Source organism: Melospiza georgiana, chromosome 2 (assembly GCF_028018845.1).
Source record: "Melospiza georgiana isolate bMelGeo1 chromosome 2, bMelGeo1.pri, whole genome shotgun sequence".
NCBI lineage: Eukaryota > Metazoa > Chordata > Aves > Passeriformes > Passerellidae > Melospiza > Melospiza georgiana.
This window is the reverse complement of record NC_080431.1, coordinates 120,702,953-120,719,599: the sequence shown is the minus strand read 5'-3', so window position 1 is coordinate 120,719,599 and position 16,647 is coordinate 120,702,953. Positions and strand designations below refer to the sequence as shown.

The following is a 16,647-nucleotide window of genomic DNA, read 5'->3' as shown; positions in this document are numbered from 1 at the left end:
GCCCAGGGCAGGGCAGCAGTGATGGCAGCCGGGCCAGTGCAGCAGCAGAATGTTCACCTTACTGCCCCGCACTGCTGGGCTCCAGCAGCACAGCTGAATACACAGCTGAGCACAGGCTCGGCTCTAATGCAGCTCGTGGGCTGAGCTGGGTCCCTGCTCGTCAGTGTTCTCACTTGTTGTGCCTGCCCCGTTCCTGGAAGCATTCAAGGCCCTGTTGGATAGGGCTGGGAGCAACCCGGGATAGTGGAAGGTGTCCCTGCCCGTGGCAGCAGGGTGGAACAAGGTGGGCTCGAAGGTTCCTTCCAACCCAAACCCTTCTGGGATTCTCCCTCACAGGAGAGGTCAGCACCAAGCACAGCTTGGACCGGGAGCAGCAGTCCAACTTCCAGCTGCTGGTGATTGTGCAGGACGGGGGAGCGCCGCCTCGCAGTGCCACCGGCACCATCTATGTCACCGTGCTGGACGAGAATGACAACGCTCCTGCTTTCCTGCACGTGGGCAGCGGCCAGGAGCTCTCTGTGCAGGTGGGGCTGCAGGCTGGAGCACCCAGGGGGCCTGGTGGCCTCTGGCTGTGGGGGCACTGCTGGGGAAAAGGCGGTGGGCAGGGGGACCCAGGAGAGCTTCAGGGTAGGAGATGAGCAGGCACCAGCTGGATCCATGCAGCAGCCAGGACAGTTGGATAAATCTGAGATGTGTCAGGAGGGGCATGTCCTTGGGCAGGGCAGAAATCCTGGTGCGCAGAGCAGGCAGGGCTGTGGAGGGCTCTGGCACAATCGGGACTGGCCAGCGGGCAGGAGCTCTTGGCTCACACGTGCCTGTAGGGAGGGACAGCAAAGGGAGCCTGAACCTGAGGCAGGTTCAGAGAAGAGCCAGGGTGAACAGTGGTGAGCAGGGTGTTGTCCAGCTGGCTTGGCACGCACAAGAGTTTTCCGTGGATCTGCTGTGCCTGCCAGCCAAGCTTTCCCTGCACACCCTGGTGGCAGCAGTCCCTGGGCACTGCATGTGCTGCAGACCCAGCTGCATGGGGACTGCTCAGGAGGGCTGGCAGGGGAGCTGCCCCGGCGAGGGCTCGTGGCACCACCTGAGGGGCACTGGCAGCAGCAGAGCAGCAGGATGGGCAGCAGGGCCTGGCACAGAGCAGGGGCAGCCCACGGCTGGGCAGCCAGGCCCTCTCTGCACATCCATTGCTGCATGCCAGGCCGTGTGCTCAAAGCCCCTGGCTCTGGGGGGTCCAGAAGCACCACGATGGTGACAGCCACGCTCTGCCACACGTCCTGCCCGAGCTGGGCACCCCAGACAGGTCAGAGCAGAGAGGACTGTGCTGGTAGGCACCTGGGTGACACGAGATCTGGGGACACTGCTGCTCCAGCCGGGCCTTCCCCGTTCATTTCTGCTTCCCTTGGCTTCCTAGGGTGCACCATTCCTTCCCTTGCCATCCTGGGGTGCACCATTCCTTCCCTTGTCATCCTGGGGTGCAGCCATTCCTTGCCCAGCCATCCTGGGGTGCACCATTCCTTCCCTTCCCATCCTGGGGTGCAATCATTCCTTTCCTTGCCATCCTGGGGTGCAGCCATTCCTTCCCTTGCCATCCTGGGGTGCAGTCATTCCTTGCCAGCCCATCCTGGGGTGCAGCCATTCCTTCCCTTGCCATCCTGGGGTGCACCATTCCTTCCCTTGCCATCCTGGGGTGCACCATTCCTTGCCAGCCCATCCTGGGGTGCACCATTCCTTCCCTTGCCATCCTGGGGTGCACCATTCCTTCCCTTGCCATCCTGGGGTGCACCATTCCTTGCCAGCCCATCCTGGGGTGCACCATTCCTTCCCTTGCCATCCTGGGGTGCAGCCATTCCTTCCCTTGCCATCCTGGGGTGCACCATTCCTTCCCTTCCCATCCTGGGGTGCAGCCATTCCTTCCCTTGCCATCCTGGGGTGCACCATTCCTTGCCAGCCCATCCTGGGGTGCACCATTCCTTCCCTTGCCATCCTGGGGTGCAGCCATTCCTTCCCTTGCCATCCTGGGGTGCACCATTCCTTCCCTTCCCATCCTGGGGTGCAGCCATTCCTTCCCTTGCCATCCTGGGGTGCACCATTCCTTGCCAGCCCATCCTGGGGTGCACCATTCCTTCCCTTGCCATCCTGGGGTGCAGCCATTCCTTCCCTTGCCATCCTGGGGTGCACCATTCCTTCCCTTCCCATCCTGGGGTGCAGCCATTCCTTCCCTTGCCATCCTGGGGTGCACCATTCCTTGCCAGCCCATCCTGGGGTGCACCATTCCTTCCCTTGCCATCCTGGGGTGCAATCATTCCTTCCCTTGCCATAGGGTGCAGCCATTCCTTCCCATCCTGGGGTGCACCATTCCTTGCCAGCCCATCCTGGGGTGCACCATTCCTTCCCTTGCCATCCTGGGGTGCAATCATTCCTTCCCTTGCCATAGGGTGCAGCCATTCCTTCCCTTGCCATCCTGGGGTGCACCATTCCTTGCCCAGCCATCTCCTGGCAGGCCCTGCTCTGAGGCAGAGCTGCTGGCAGGGCTTGGCCGGGGTGAGCACCTCTCCCAGACCTGGAGGAGGCAAAGGGGGCTCCGTGGGTTTGCCCTGTCTCTGAGCAAGGCTCTGGGAGCAGAGCAGGCCCGGGAGTAGCCAGCACAGCCTGGCTGAGGGAGCCCTGGGTGGGCTCTGCGATCATTGCCCCACTGGCATCTGCCAGGAGCCCTCGTGGGGACAGGTGTGACACCCCACACAGCAGGATCTGCACTGTCTGGGGGCACACAATGCTGAAAGGGCCCTGCTCCTGCAAAGAGACCATGAAAGCAGATGCCTCCTTCAGGGGATAGGACAAGGCTGAGATGGGTTCAGGGTTCTGAGGGCGGGTAAATGCTGCAGCAGCTGTGGGAAAACACCTGTTTGGGCACTTTGGTTTGCAGGTAGTGGAAGCAGAGGCAGAGAAGGGTGGAGTGCCATAACAGCCCACTGTTAGCCATGTTTTGGATGTAGAAGAAGCTGGGAGGAAGAAGTGGAACTGGATGATAACACAAACCCCATGATTTCTTGCAGACGTGCTCAGGGCACGCTCCTGTCAGGGTTCTTCAGGCAGAGCAGAGCAGGGTTCTGTGTCCACCCTGGAGCACAGCTGTGGCGTGCTGAGGTGAAGCTCTGGTGATGTGCTGGCACTACAGGGGGTGCTTGCAAAGGGTCTGCAGCGATGGATGCTCCAGGGAATGATTGCTAGGAGACAGGAGAGAGCACAGGGCCTGTTTTCACAGAGGGCATGCCCCTGGTGCTGGGGTTTTGCTGTATCCCCCCAAAGATGCGTTGCTGTCACTGGTCTGTTCACAGCATTCAGGGTGGGGGCTCCCTGTGAAGAGCTGTGGGAGGATCAGGTTCCACTGCTGGGTCAGGGAGGAGGATGGCACATGAGGTCACTGCTGCTGAGCAAACTGCTGGAAAGCAGCACAGATGGCACGTGGGGTGGGCTCTGAGCTGGCTGCTTCAGCCTGGAGCTTTGTGAGTGTGCCACTCCAGGCTCGGGGCAGGCAAAAAAGCAAATCAAACGTCGAGTTTAATTAGACAAGAAACAGAGAATGAAAGAAAATATCATCACCCACAGCTCAGATTCTGCCCACACTCTCTGTCCGGTTCCATTCCCTAAGTGAGCAGAAGTGATAGAAACTGTTTAGAAAAGGATGTTAACGGGATCTCTGGCAGATAATGGCTCCAAGCAGGAATAAAACATTCTTGGGCATGGACAAAGCTGCAGGAATATCACAAAGGTGTGCAGAGAGTCATGAGGAAATGAGAAGTTGCTTTTTCCATAACAGAAGGCTGGGCAGCTCCATAAGAACTGACCAGGCAGCAGGTTTAAAATAAACACAGGCAGCATTTCTTCATGCAGAATGTAATTAAATTGTGAAATCATTGTCCAGAGTTGCATGGGTTCAAAACTAGATGAATTCATGGAAAGGAAAAAAATCCATCAAAGGCTGATGAGCACAAATAGGATGATCTGTGGCTCAGGAAGTGTCTGAGCCACGGCGGGCTGGGAGCGGGGAAGCTCACAGGAGGATTGTTCCATACGTGCCATGCTCCTCGCATTTCTGCATCCTCTGCCAGCCCTGCCGGAGCTGTGCTGGTGCCCAGAGGGGCTCTGCAAGCTGGACCAGCCTTTGGGGAGGGTGGGCAGACCCAGCTATGCCCACAGGGCCTCTGTCTTGCCAGCGTGCATGGGCAAGGCCACTGCCATGCTGCGTGCTCCTGTCTGTGTGACTGGGCTGGCACTGGTACACGTGGGTGCTGCTCTGTGGCTCCTCTGGCGTGTCCGAGCAGGGTGCTGTGCTCAAGGGCTTCTCCCAAAGGGCTCTGGCTCCTCCTGGAAGGGAGAGGAGGAGCAGGGGCCTCTCAAGTCTGGCTTGGGGGCAGTGGGGCGGATGCTGCCCCACTGTGGCAGGGAGAGTTGGAAGGGGCCTCTGAAGGGTGGCCTCACGTCGAGGTGTCCATGCAGACCTTCCTTTCATCAAGGGCCAGGCTATATTTAGGTCTGTGCCTCCATCACTGCTGCGAAAGGCTGTTCCAGATTCCTTGATCTGGTACTAGAAAACATCTCTTCATTTCCAGCCTAAACTAATTTCTGACCATTTTATACTCATTTGTTCTTGTGCCAATATTGTGTTTTTGCTTAAAAAGCTGTCCTCTCTCGCTGGAATTTCCCTCCCTCTCGCAGTGTTTACAGAGCACAGTCCCAGCACTGCCTGGCCTGGCTGAGCGAGTCCAGCTCCTCTGGTCTCCCCTCCCAGGGCTTCAGCTCAGTGCCAGCAGCTTGGGCAATAGCTCTGGCCCTCACCCTCTGCCCAGAAACCTGCGCCCTCTTCTCCAGAGCCGTGCTTGGATTCCACTTGTCCCTTTCCTAAAGGCATTAAGTGGCGCAGATCGCCCTGCACAGCTGGGTCTGGGAGGGTGGTCTCTGCCACAAGATGTGCTGGTGGGCTGGGAATGTGAGGTCTGTCCCCTCGAGGTGGGAATTTGGCCTCTGCTGGGCTGGAAGGAGCAGCAGAGCCTGTGCCCAGTGGGAATCCTGTTCCACCAGCGTGTGTGCTGGAGGGGGGACAGGGCTGTGTCCCAGGCACAGCGCAGGCGTGTTTGCTGAGGAGGGTCCCAAACCTGACAGGGGCTGGGGGACACTGATGGGGTGCATCCAGCTCCACAGCTATCCAGAAAAGGGGTGCAGTGCTGCAATGTGTGGTCTCAGTGGCAATGGAGGTAGCTCCCCTGAGGACACAAGGTTATCTGAGCACGTGTGATTGATGTCTCAATGGTCTTGTGCTGCACTGGCATAAATTAGGGGTCTGAAGTACCAACACACAGGCAGTGCTACCCAGGAACAAGGGAGAGAAGGGGAAAGGCCCAGGCTGGGGTACCTGAGCCCCAGAAGATCTGCCAGCTGCCCTTCCAGAGGTGGGAAACCTCCCTGGCTAACTGTGGGAGCTGAGGAGATCCCTGGCTGTGGGCAGGGAGGCGGGCACTGGGCTGTCAGGGCTCACCATGGGCATTTCCAGCTGAAGGTGTCTGTGGGGCAGGGAGGAGCGGGGCTGCTGTGGAGCCCTGCCTGCAGAGGCTCTGGGTGTAGCAGGGCGAAGCAGTGCCCTCCTCCGTGTGCCCCCAGCCTGCCCAGTGGGTTGTTAAACGGGGCACAAGGGGAGGAGGGCTGGTCAGGCAGGACCTCCCTGGCCGATTGCCGTGGGCTCCTCTGTGTTCCCAGCCTCAGCACAGACTGTGGGTGCTGTGGGGGGTCTGTGTTGTGGGGAGGGTGTAGGGCTGGTGCAGAGCTCATTGAGTCATGCCAATGCTTGGGGGCAGTGGGGTGGTCTGAGCGGTTCCCTGTGCCACTCAGCTGCTCCCTGTGCCGTGCTGCAGGTGCTGGAGGAGAAGCCATCGGGACTCCTGGTCGCCTCCCTGCAGGCCAAGGACCCTGACGAGGGGGAGAACGGGACCATCACCTACTCGCTGATAGGTACGAGCTGCAGAGCAGCAAACCCACCCTGCCCTGCCCGGCAGCCGTCCCCCGGGCGATGGTGCCCGCTGCCGGCATCCCCCAGCACGCTCCCTGCCTGGCACCCTGCCCGTGCTGCCCGTGCCACGCTGCCCTGTGTCCGCAGGGGCCTGGGCAGAGCGGTTCAGCCTGCACGTGGCCACGGGCGAGCTGCGCACGGCGGCGGTGCTGCGGCGGGCGGAACGCGCCGAGTACCTGTTCACCGTGACGGCCAGCGACCGCGGCACAGCGCCCCGCAGCACGACAGCCATCGTCCGTGTGCAGGTACAGCCCCTCCTGGCCCCGCACGCCCCCTCCGCTTGTCCCCGTGCCACCTGCACAGCACTCGGCTCTTGCAGCACACCATCCATGCCTGGCAGCCCCCCTGAGCCCCCTCTGCTCCTGCTCAGCTGCCGATCCAGCCCTAAAATCCACAGGGAGAACCTGCATGGGAAGGGATGACCCTGCACCTGTTCTCATGTCCAAAGAACTGACAATTGCAGTTCTGCCTTCTCCAGGCTTTAGACAGCTGACCCTGTCCTAGATACCCTGCACAGAGGTTCCCTGCACAGAGACTTCCACTCTTCCCACGGTCTGCTGAAACCAGTGTTCTGACCTGCAGGGTGTTTATTCTGACCTGCAGGGTGCCCCTCATGTCTGTGTCACTTTGGTACTCCCTGCCTGCTGCTGCCCGCACAGCTACATCCTTTCTTTACAGTTAGTAATGAGCTTCCTTTTACAGCAGAGGCTCTGGTTCTCCCCACCAAAGCAGTCCCACTGAACATTGTTTCACATCTTCTCCTCCGTGTCCTTGCAATTGCCAAGGCCATTTGAGTGTCCTTGCTGTGCCACCTCCAGCCATTGCCCATTGCTCCCTTGAGCCAGCTGGTCTCTCACTCCTTTGTCACACAGCATCCCCACTCTGTGCCTGTCCCTCGCTAGTGTGGGAGCTCCAGAGCTGAGTTCTAGCCCAGGTGGGTCTGATACACCACGTTCCCTTGAGTAGAGCCTGATGTTAGCCTGCCACAGCTGCCTTCAGCCACCAGCAGCATGTTTTGTACCATTTCCTCATTACACTATGTCTGTAACTGTTCTTGCCATCAGAGCTGTTTTGCAGCCTCCAGAGCACTGAGGCTAGGCTGGCCATCCCCACCATGCTGGTTGGCATCCCTGTAATAGATATTTGCTGGACAGTCACTGGGTTTGGTCCCCTCTGGGCTGACAGGTTTGTTGTTACTGCCGTTTTCCTCAGCTCCTTGACAGGAATGTTCTTCTTCGGTGGGTTTTCCCTTCAGGTCACGCTGTGGTGGCCTTTGCAGCATCCTCTCTCCCATCTGCAAGTGCACCTCGTGCCCAAATTAACTCCAGTCCCTTTAATAAAACTAGTGATGGTGTTTATTTATCTTGGGGTCATACTGGGTTCTCTTTCTGTGCCTCCCATCAGGATAAGCGTGACCTCTCATTCACTCTTGCTTATGTTTGCAGAATTGTTTCTGCTGCTGTCCACTGACTTTGCAGGATCGGACCCAGGCACAGAGCCCGAGAGGGGCTGAGGGAAGGCACCTGTGAGGGTCACCTTCTCCAGCCCCCTGCTCACATGGGGCTGCCTGGTGGTTTCTGGCTGTCTCCAAGGCTGGAGACTCCACCCCCTGTGGGCAGTCAGTGCCAGGGCTCAGGCACCCTCACATGTAGAGTGTGTTCAGAGGAGCAGAGGGACCCTCCTGTGTTCTAGCTGTGTGCCCTGGCACACAGCCCCCCTGCGCGCCCCTCACTCCTTCTCTCCTCACAGGTGTTGCCATCCTCCCGCGTGCTGCCCCGGCCTGATGCCACCGTGCTGACCCTGCATCCCCTCGAGGGGGTCAAGCCAGGGTCTGTGATTGGTTCAGTGGCCCCCCCGGACGCCCCTGCCCGAGGACAGCTGACCTACACGGTGGTAGGAGGCGGTGGGGACGGCACCTTTGTGGTTGACAGTGTGACAGGGGAGATTTACGCTGCCCGTGAGCTGGACTATGAGGCCGGGGCACGGCACGTGCTCCAGGTGAGTGCTGAGGACACGCAGCACGGCTATCCCTCCAGCAGGTTGGTGCTGGTCCACATCCACGTGCAGGACTGCAATGACCAGGCCCCCACCTTCCCCGAAGACCCCATTACCATTGTGGTGCCTGAGAACGCCCAGGCTGGCTCCTCCATCTTCACCTTCCAGGCGCTGGACGGGGATGGGGTGGGCCCCAACAGCCAGGTGCGCTATGCCCTGCTGCACCTGGAGCCGCCCGGAGCCCCCTTCCAGCTGGACGGCCGCTCGGGGCAGCTCAGCCTGCGCCAGGGCCTCGACCGCGAGGCCACCGCCGCCTTCCTGCTGGTGGTGGAGGCCACGGACCAGGCCCGCAACGTCAGCCAGCGCCGCTCGGCCGCCGTCACCGCCCGCGTGTTCGTCACCGACGAGAACGACAACGCGCCCGTCTTCCTCTCGCCGGCCGCCGTCAGCGTCATGGAGGACCAGCCCACAGGCTTCGTGGCGCTGCACGTGGTGGCCCAGGACAGCGACCTGGGAGAGAACGGCCGCGTGAGCTACTCCCTGCGAGCAGGCAACGCTGATGGCCGCTTCCACCTGAACCCCAGCACTGGTGAGGGCTGGGAGCGTGCAGAGTGATGGCAGGGATCCTGGGAACCAGAGGCTGAGGAGGGTGCAGGGGTACACGAGGACATTGCACGGTGTGTGGGAACATGGAGGGTGCAGAGGTGGTGCAGGGATCCTGGGAACCAGAGGCTGAGGAGGGTGCAGGGATACATGAGGACATTGCATGGTGTGTGGGAACATGGAGGGTGCGGGCTGGGGAGCCCCCGGAGGGAGACTGGGGGTGCAGGGAGTGCCAAGCACAGCATCTGGTTGGCACAGTGCTGCTGTCTCCTGAAAGCCATCTGTCCTGCAGCCCACAGTAGTCCCGAGGCATAGGGCCCGGTGCCCCTGGTGCCAGCTTGCCCTCTCCTGTGCCCTCAGGTGCCCTCTCCATCGTGCGGGCCCTGAACCGGGAGGAAGTGGCCCAACACAACCTGACGGTGGTGGCCACGGACCACGGCTTCCCACGGCTCTCGGCCACACAGCTGCTGTCCGTGCTGGTGCTGGACGTCAACGACGAGGCTCCTGTCTTTGAGAAACCCGAGTACCAGGCCCACATCATGGAGAACCTGCCGGCCGGCAGCCCAGTGCTGCAGGTGCTGGCCACAGACCGCGATCTGGGTGAGGACGCAGGCCAGGGTCAGCTGCCCAGTTCGGACAGGGCCTGTCTGGAAATGCAGCCCCAGGCCCGGGCATGCCCTGCTCCCTTCTGCCAGTCTGGAGAGCCTGGCTGACCAGAGGGAAGGACCAGCACCTGGCCTGGAGCTGGGAGGTGGGCTGAATCCTGGGAGAGGGTGGGAGTGGAACCTGTGGTTCCCTCTGGTCCCCTGGCCCGTGGCCTTTGTTCTGTGGGCTCTCCTTGGCCTGCCAGCAGCTGGGTTAGGCTGGGACCCCACGCACACCTGTGCCACCAGGGAGCCAGCCCACCCTCCCCAGATGAGATCCGGGAGGTGCAGGAGCCCAACGAGGCGCTGGGGCTGCTGCTGGGCTGCCTTCAGAGCACCCTTGTGCCCGCAGGTGCCAACGGGCAGGTGTCCTATGGGGGTCTCTCGGGGGGGCCCTTCTCCATCCACCCACAGACGGGGCTCATTGTCACCACGCGTCCCCTGGACCGGGAGGAGCAGGAGCAGCACGTGCTGACAGGTAGGCAAGGGGAGGCAGCGGGCAGGGGTCGGGGGGGCACACAGGGACTCTGCTGCTGCTGGCATGGGGAGTGTTGCAGAGGGCAGGCCATGGGGAGGGAGGGAGGGAGGAGGGGCTGTGGGGCGGTTTGGGGCTGCAGGAACGCTGATGCTCACATGCCTGGCTGCCCCTGTGGGTGCCTGGGTGTTGGCACACGGGCTCTATGGCTGCAGCTCCCAGTCAGCCTCTGGTGCTCTCGCTGTCCTGCAGTCTATGCGCGGGACGCCGGCCTGCCGCCCAGCCTCACCAAGGCCACGGTGTGGGTCACCGTGGGGGATGAGAATGACCATGCACCCCTCCTGGAGAGGGAGTCCTGCTCCGTGGAGGTTCCTGAGAACCAGAGTCGTGTGGCACTCTACACCCTGCGGGCCACTGATCCTGATGGTGGGGAGAACGGACGCCTGGAGTACCGGGTGGCAGGTGAGATGCACTGGGAGCGTGGGACTGGGCAGGGACATCTCCCTGGGCTCCCCTGGGTCTGGGGACATCAACTGCAGCAGTCCCATTCCATGGCAGCTCTCTCCTGCTGCAAACTGCACGGCATTGCTGTCATCTCTCAGCTCTCTGTCCCCAGTGAAAAGCATCCTGAGATCTGGACAGGCTGCACTGCTCATTCCCCAGGCTTGTGGATAATTCCCCAGGCTTAGAACAGTTCCACACCTCTCCTGGCTGCTCTGACCTGTTAATTCACAGGTTACCAAGTCAGATTTTTGCTGTATCCTGCCACAGGCTGCCTGGCAACTCCCCTTGGCAGCAGCAGTAGCCTGTGAGTGGTTAGAGTCAGTTCTTCATATGGAGCTAGCCCAAGGAGTCTGCTCCCACTGGGGCTCACTTTACCCACCCTGCCAGATCCCGTGGTGCTGGGCTCCATGCTCTCCGGGGCCTTTCTCATTACACTTACAGGCATGCTGCATTGTTGCTCCCCCCTTTCTCTTTTAGGTGGAGACCCTGGGCAGGATTTCAGCCTAGACCCCGTCTCTGGTGTCCTCTCCACCGCACACGCCCTCGACCGAGAGCAAATTGCTTCCTACAGCCTCACTGTAGTGGTGCAGGACCACGGCTCCCCGCCACGCAGTGCCACCATGTCGGTGACCGTGCAGGTGTTGGACCTCAATGACAATGCCCCCAGCTTTGCTCAGGCCAGCTACACGGTGGAGGTGCCAGAGGACTTGCCGGTCGGCGCCCTGGTGCTGCAGCTGGCGGCCGAGGACCCAGATGAGGGCACCAATGGGCAGGTCTCCTACTACCTGGGCAACGAGTCGCTGGGCATGTTCCAGGTGGAGCCGCAGAGCGGGCGGCTCCGCAGCGCGCAGGCCCTGGACCGGGAGCGCCAGCCCAGCTACAGCTTCCTGGCCACGGCGGTGGACGCGGCGCCCTGGGAGCCCCGCAGCGCCGCCGTGCGCGTCACCGTCGTGGTGCGGGACGTCAACGACCACGTGCCGACCGTCCTGCACAGCCCGCTCACCGTCAACCTGTCCCGCCACACGCCCCTCAAGCAGGTGGTGGCCACCATGAGGGCTGAGGACCGGGACGCGGGCGCCAACGCCTCCATCCTGTACCGCTTTGCCAGCCCCAGCTCCGCCTTCGCCATCAACTCCTACACGGGGGACATCCAGCTGCTGCAGCCCCTGGGCGCCCTCAGCCAGCGCCAGCGCACGCTCTTCGTGCTGGCCATGGACCTGGGGCAGCCGGCGCTCTCCTCCACGGGGGTGGTGGTGATCCACGTGCAGGAGGAGCCCTACCGCGGGCTGCGCTTCCCTCGCAGCACCAGAGACGTGGCCCTGGCTGAAAATGCCGCCCCAGGTACCCACGGGCAGCGACCAGAAAGGGCTGGGATGGAATGGGATTGGGCAAAGGGGAGGTGGGAGCAGCGCTGTGGGCAACTGCCATCACAGAGCGCTGTGGGGTCTGGGGAAGTCCTGTTGTGCTTTGGGCAGACCCAAGGAGCTGCAGGGTCTGAGTGGTGCCCAGGCTGTTCAGAGTGGTGTCCCTGTGGGCTGGCCTGAGTGTGTTCAGATCACTGTCGGCAGCCACAGGTGCCCAAGTGCTCCCAGAAGGTCCCCAGGGTCACAGTGAGACCACTGAGGAGCTGTGGATATGCACCATGACACCAGGCTCCCAGCCCAGCATTAACCTCAGCTCTTCATCCCCTGTCCCAGTGTCCTCAGGCAGAGCAGTGGTACAGCACGTGCTGCCCTGCGTCACCCTGACCCTTTGCCACGTGCTCCCAGGCTCTGTCTCTTCATGCCCTTTTGCTCTCCCAGGCACTGAGGTGGCGAGTGTCCAGGCCGTGCACACGGGGGGCTCCTCAGGGCACATCACCTACAGCATTGTCAGTGGCAACGAGAGGAACACCTTCCTGATCCAGCCCAGCTCAGGTACGGCTCCAGGAACACCTGGGGAGCTCTGCTCATGCCTGCTCAGGTGCTCGGGGCCCCCAGGGCACAGGAGCACTGTCCACAGTCTGTACCAGTTCGGTGAGAGGTGTCAGTACTGGAGTGTGGACACTGCCCTGTCACTGACCAGAGGCTGTTAGCTCTGCTCCCAGTGCAGTTGTGGTCCCCCATAATGAGACCTTTTCCCAAAACCTCAGAGAGCAGGGTTAGATGGGATTTCGGGAAGACATTCTTCCCTGTGAGGGTGGTGAGGCTCTGGCACAGGTTACCCAGAGAAGCTGTGGCTGCCTCATCCCTGGGGATGGATGGATGGATGGATGGATGGATGGATGGATGGATGGATGGATGGATGGATGATGGATGGATGGATGGATGGATGGATGGATGGATGGATGGATGGATGATGGATGGATGGATGGATGGATGATGGATGGATGGATTAGGGATGGATGGATGGATGGATGGATGGATGGATGGATGGATGGATGATGGATGGATGGATGGATGGATGATGGATGGATGATGGATGATGGGTGGATGGATGATGGATGGATGATGGATGGATGGATGGATGGATGGATGGATGGATGGATGGATGGATGATGGATGGATGGATGGATGGATGGATGGATGGATGGATGGATGATGGATGGATGGGGATGGATGGATGGATGGATGGATGACGGGTGGATGGATGGATGATGGATGGAGGGATGGATGATGGATGGATGGATGGATGGATGGATGGATGGATGGATGGATGGATGATGGATGGATGGATGATGGATGGATGGATGGATGGATGATGGATGGATGATGGGTGGATGATGGATGGATGGATGATGGATGGATGGATGGATGGATGGATGGATGGATGGATGGATGGATGATGGATGGATGATGGATGGATGGATGATGGATGATGGATAGATGATGGATGGATGGATGATGGATGGATGATGGATGGATGATGGATGGATGGATGATGGATGGATGGATGGATGGATGGATGGATGGATGGATGGATGGATGGATGATGGATGGTGCTGGTACCTCACTCCCCCTTCCCTCTGTTCCCCTGCAGGTGCCATCTCAGTGCAGGACTCCAGCAGCCTGGACTTCGAGGCCAGCCCCCGGCTGCGCCTGGTGATCCAGGCAGAGACTGCAGCTTCCTTTGGCTTTATGGCCATCAACCTCAACCTCCAGGATGTGAACGACAACCTGCCCCGCTTCCAGCTGCAGAACTACGTGGCATTCATCTGGGAGTCACAGGGCTACGACTCACCTGTCATCCAGGTATGGCAGGGCACAAACAGGGACACCTGTGCCCTGGCCTGGCTGAGGATATGGGATGGGGGCTGCATGGGCCTGGGGCTGGCACCAGCACACAAGTCCTGCCTCAGGGGCTCCACAGCTGCATCTCATGTGGCTTTGCAGGTGCTGGCGGATGACCTGGACCAGGGAGCGAACGGGCAGGTGACTTATGCCATCAACCAGTCCCTGCCAATGCCGGGCTTGTACCACATTGACCCTCAGACTGGCACCATTACCACTGCTGCCATCCTGGACAGAGAGATCTGGTCCCAGACGCGGTGAGTGCAGCCAAGCTGGAGGAGGCCAGGACAGGGACAGAGCTGAGGAGCACAGCCCTGGGGCATGGGGAACACTGTTCTTGGTGCCCCCAAAGCTGTCCCAGCCTGGCTGTGAAATGGCTCTGTCAGGCAGCACAGCTGAGGGTCAGTGGGAGTGAAGGACACAGGAGCCAGATGGCCAAGATGAGCCCACACACAGCTCAGTCAGGTCTCTACAGAGCTGAGGAGATTGTGAGAGGGCCCTAGGTTCATCCATTCCCCTTCCTGCCTCCTTAATCCGCACTGCATCTGCTCAATTTCTTCCACTTCCAAGTACGGGACCCTTGTATCCTGCCACATGGCTCCAGACCCCTGCACTATCCCCCCCAGATGTCCCCTTGCATCCAGACAGGTCCTCTGGGCCCCTCGCCATATGTGCACGCTCTGGACATGTCCATCCACACGTATGTGACATGCTGGCAAACACCCTGCCATGAATCTGAGGCTTCTCCTGCCCTTCCCCACACACCTTGCTCCAATGAGGACCCCCAGTTTGTGTTCTCCCCCTCCACAGGTGCCCCCATGGCTGGGGGTCCCTCTGCCCTCTTCCCTGTGGGGGGAGTCTGGGGTATTCCTCCATCCACACGTCCCTCACCATGCCAGAGAGGCTCCAGGTGTTCCCCAGCAGCCAGAGAGCCCCAGACCCCTGCCTGCACCCCACAAGGTGCTCTGCCTGCGCCCACACACCTTCCAGACTTCAACACATGCAAAAACTTGCTGCTGTGCCCCACCGTGCTCTCCATGTACCAAACCCACTGCCCCACGTGTGTTCTCCAAGTCACGGAACCACTGAGGTTGGAAAAGACATCTGAGATTGCTGAGTCCAGCCTGTGACTGGTCAGCACCTTCTCAGCTAGACTGGAGCACTGAGTGCTGCATGCAGTCTTTCCCTAAACACCTCCAGAGGATGCCCTGCACAGATCCATCACCCCAGGGTCTGAGCCGCTGTGCATTTCCCTCCACACACACACACTCTCCAGCCCTGTGCACACCTGCAGTTCACATCCCAGGTGTGATGCAGGTGTGCAGTGCATATCCCAGTACACGGGTGAGGTGCTCCCTCGCATGTGTGGACACACATCTGACCTCATGCCTGCCCACAGCCTGGTGGTGACAGCGATGGACCGAGGAACACCCTCGCTGATGGGCTCGGCCACGCTGACCGTGGTGGTGATGGACATCAACGACAACAGCCCCACCATCCCGGTGCCCTGGGAGATCCGCGTCCCCGAGAGTGAGTGCCGGAGCACTGGGGGCCAGAGCTGGGGTGCCATGGGGTGGGGAGGAGCCCCAGGGAGGCCAGGCCAGTCCCTGTCAGGAGCTGGGTCACACTGACCTGCTGAAGCCCCCGGAGCTCTCAAGCACAACCCTTGTGCTGCTGCTGTGTCCTGAGGGAGCAGCCTGACCCCTGCCCCATGTCTGGGACTCTGGCTGCAGACACTGCCCTGCCTGCTCACCGTCCCCAGCCAGTATGCCCTGTGCCCATGCCATACCTCCACCTGTCCTGCCAAGCTCCTGAGACCTTCGTCTTCCGCCCTCATCCCCCTCTCCCATGGCATCTTCCCCTCTTCCTGGTGCTCAGGCTCTGGACTGAGCCGGTTTCCCACCAGGTGAGCCAGGTATGCTGGGCAGGGCTGGGTGTGCTCACTCACGTGTCTGCTCCCACAGACACGCTGCTGGGCACCCAGATAGCCCAGCTGACCGGGAACGACGTGGACTCGGGCCCGGCCCTGTCCTACACGCTGCTGCTGGAGGGGGACGTGGCAGACACCTTCGGGGTGCTGCGCTACGGGGGCCACGTGTCCCTGACGGGGCCGCTGGACCGCGAGCAGCGCAGCCGCTACACGCTGACCCTGCGCGCCTCCGACACGCGCCACGAGACCGAGGCCAACCTCACCGTCCTCGTGGAGGATGTGAACGACAACGTACCCACCTTCACCCAGGCTTTCTATCAGGTACAGGTGCCGGGTGTGCCAGCCAGCCCACACAAGCCTCTGCAGCTCCTGCCTGGCCTCTCTGCCCTTACAAAGCAGAGCATGGCTCTGAGCCCCTTCTGGTCCCACTTTCTGACCCACATCTGCATCCTGGCATCCTTCATGCTCTCACTGTGGCATAGAAGGAGCTGAAACCAGCTGAAGGCGGGTGACCCTGGCACCAGCCCCTGCAAGGGGCACAGCTGGATGCAGAGGGTCCAGCAGAAAGGGATGAGCACAGTGGGGAAGCCAGAGGGGGTGGGAAATGGGTCCCAGCCCAGACAAGTGTTTGTGGCGAGACCTGGGCAGGTCCCTGTTGAAGGCTGGCTTGGGCAGTGTGTGCTGCAGCACTGAAGCCCAGCCAAGGGGCTGGGGAGCCCCAGGAATGCTTGAAGGGTCTGGGAGCACAAACTCCTTGTGTGTGGTTTCCCTGGCCAGTGAGAGGCTGGGTGCCCTTGGCTTTGGCTGCGTGGCCAGCCCCAGATCCCCATCCCAGGGATGCTGGGGGCTCTGAGCGGGGGGGAACCAGATGCTGACTGGGGTTTCCTCCTCTTCCAGGTGCTGTTGCCAGAGCACACACCTGCTGGCAGTGTCATCCTCACTGTGAGTGCAACCGACCCCGACTCAGGGAGCAATGGGGACATCACCTTCCACCTGGCTGTGCCCAGCCCTGATGTTGCCATCGACCCCAGCAACGGTGCGTGGGCTTGGTGCTCTGTGTGCCTCTCTCATGGGTCCATCTAAGGTTGCCTGTGGAGGAGAGTGCCCCCGTCCTGCCTCCGTTCAAACCCTCACAAGGTCACTTTCTGGTGTGGCTGGTGAAGCAG

General features: G+C 60.9%; 1 protein-coding gene across 1 annotated transcript in view; it reads left to right on the top strand.

Moving 5' to 3' along the window:
* Positions 1-16,647, top strand: part of DCHS1 (dachsous cadherin-related 1) — a 45,001-nt gene that overhangs the window by 23,447 nt on the left and 4,907 nt on the right. The window contains exons 7-20 of the mRNA XM_058043320.1: positions 337-524; positions 5,907-6,003; positions 6,149-6,306; positions 7,811-8,645; positions 9,020-9,259; positions 9,656-9,781; positions 10,031-10,240; positions 10,760-11,623; positions 12,085-12,198; positions 13,301-13,512; positions 13,654-13,808; positions 14,951-15,081; positions 15,516-15,802; positions 16,379-16,517. Of these exons, the coding sequence (XP_057899303.1) occupies positions 337-524; positions 5,907-6,003; positions 6,149-6,306; positions 7,811-8,645; positions 9,020-9,259; positions 9,656-9,781; positions 10,031-10,240; positions 10,760-11,623; positions 12,085-12,198; positions 13,301-13,512; positions 13,654-13,808; positions 14,951-15,081; positions 15,516-15,802; positions 16,379-16,517 (3,756 nt within the window). The remainder of the gene's footprint in view (positions 1-336; positions 525-5,906; positions 6,004-6,148; positions 6,307-7,810; positions 8,646-9,019; positions 9,260-9,655; positions 9,782-10,030; positions 10,241-10,759; positions 11,624-12,084; positions 12,199-13,300; positions 13,513-13,653; positions 13,809-14,950; positions 15,082-15,515; positions 15,803-16,378; positions 16,518-16,647) is intronic.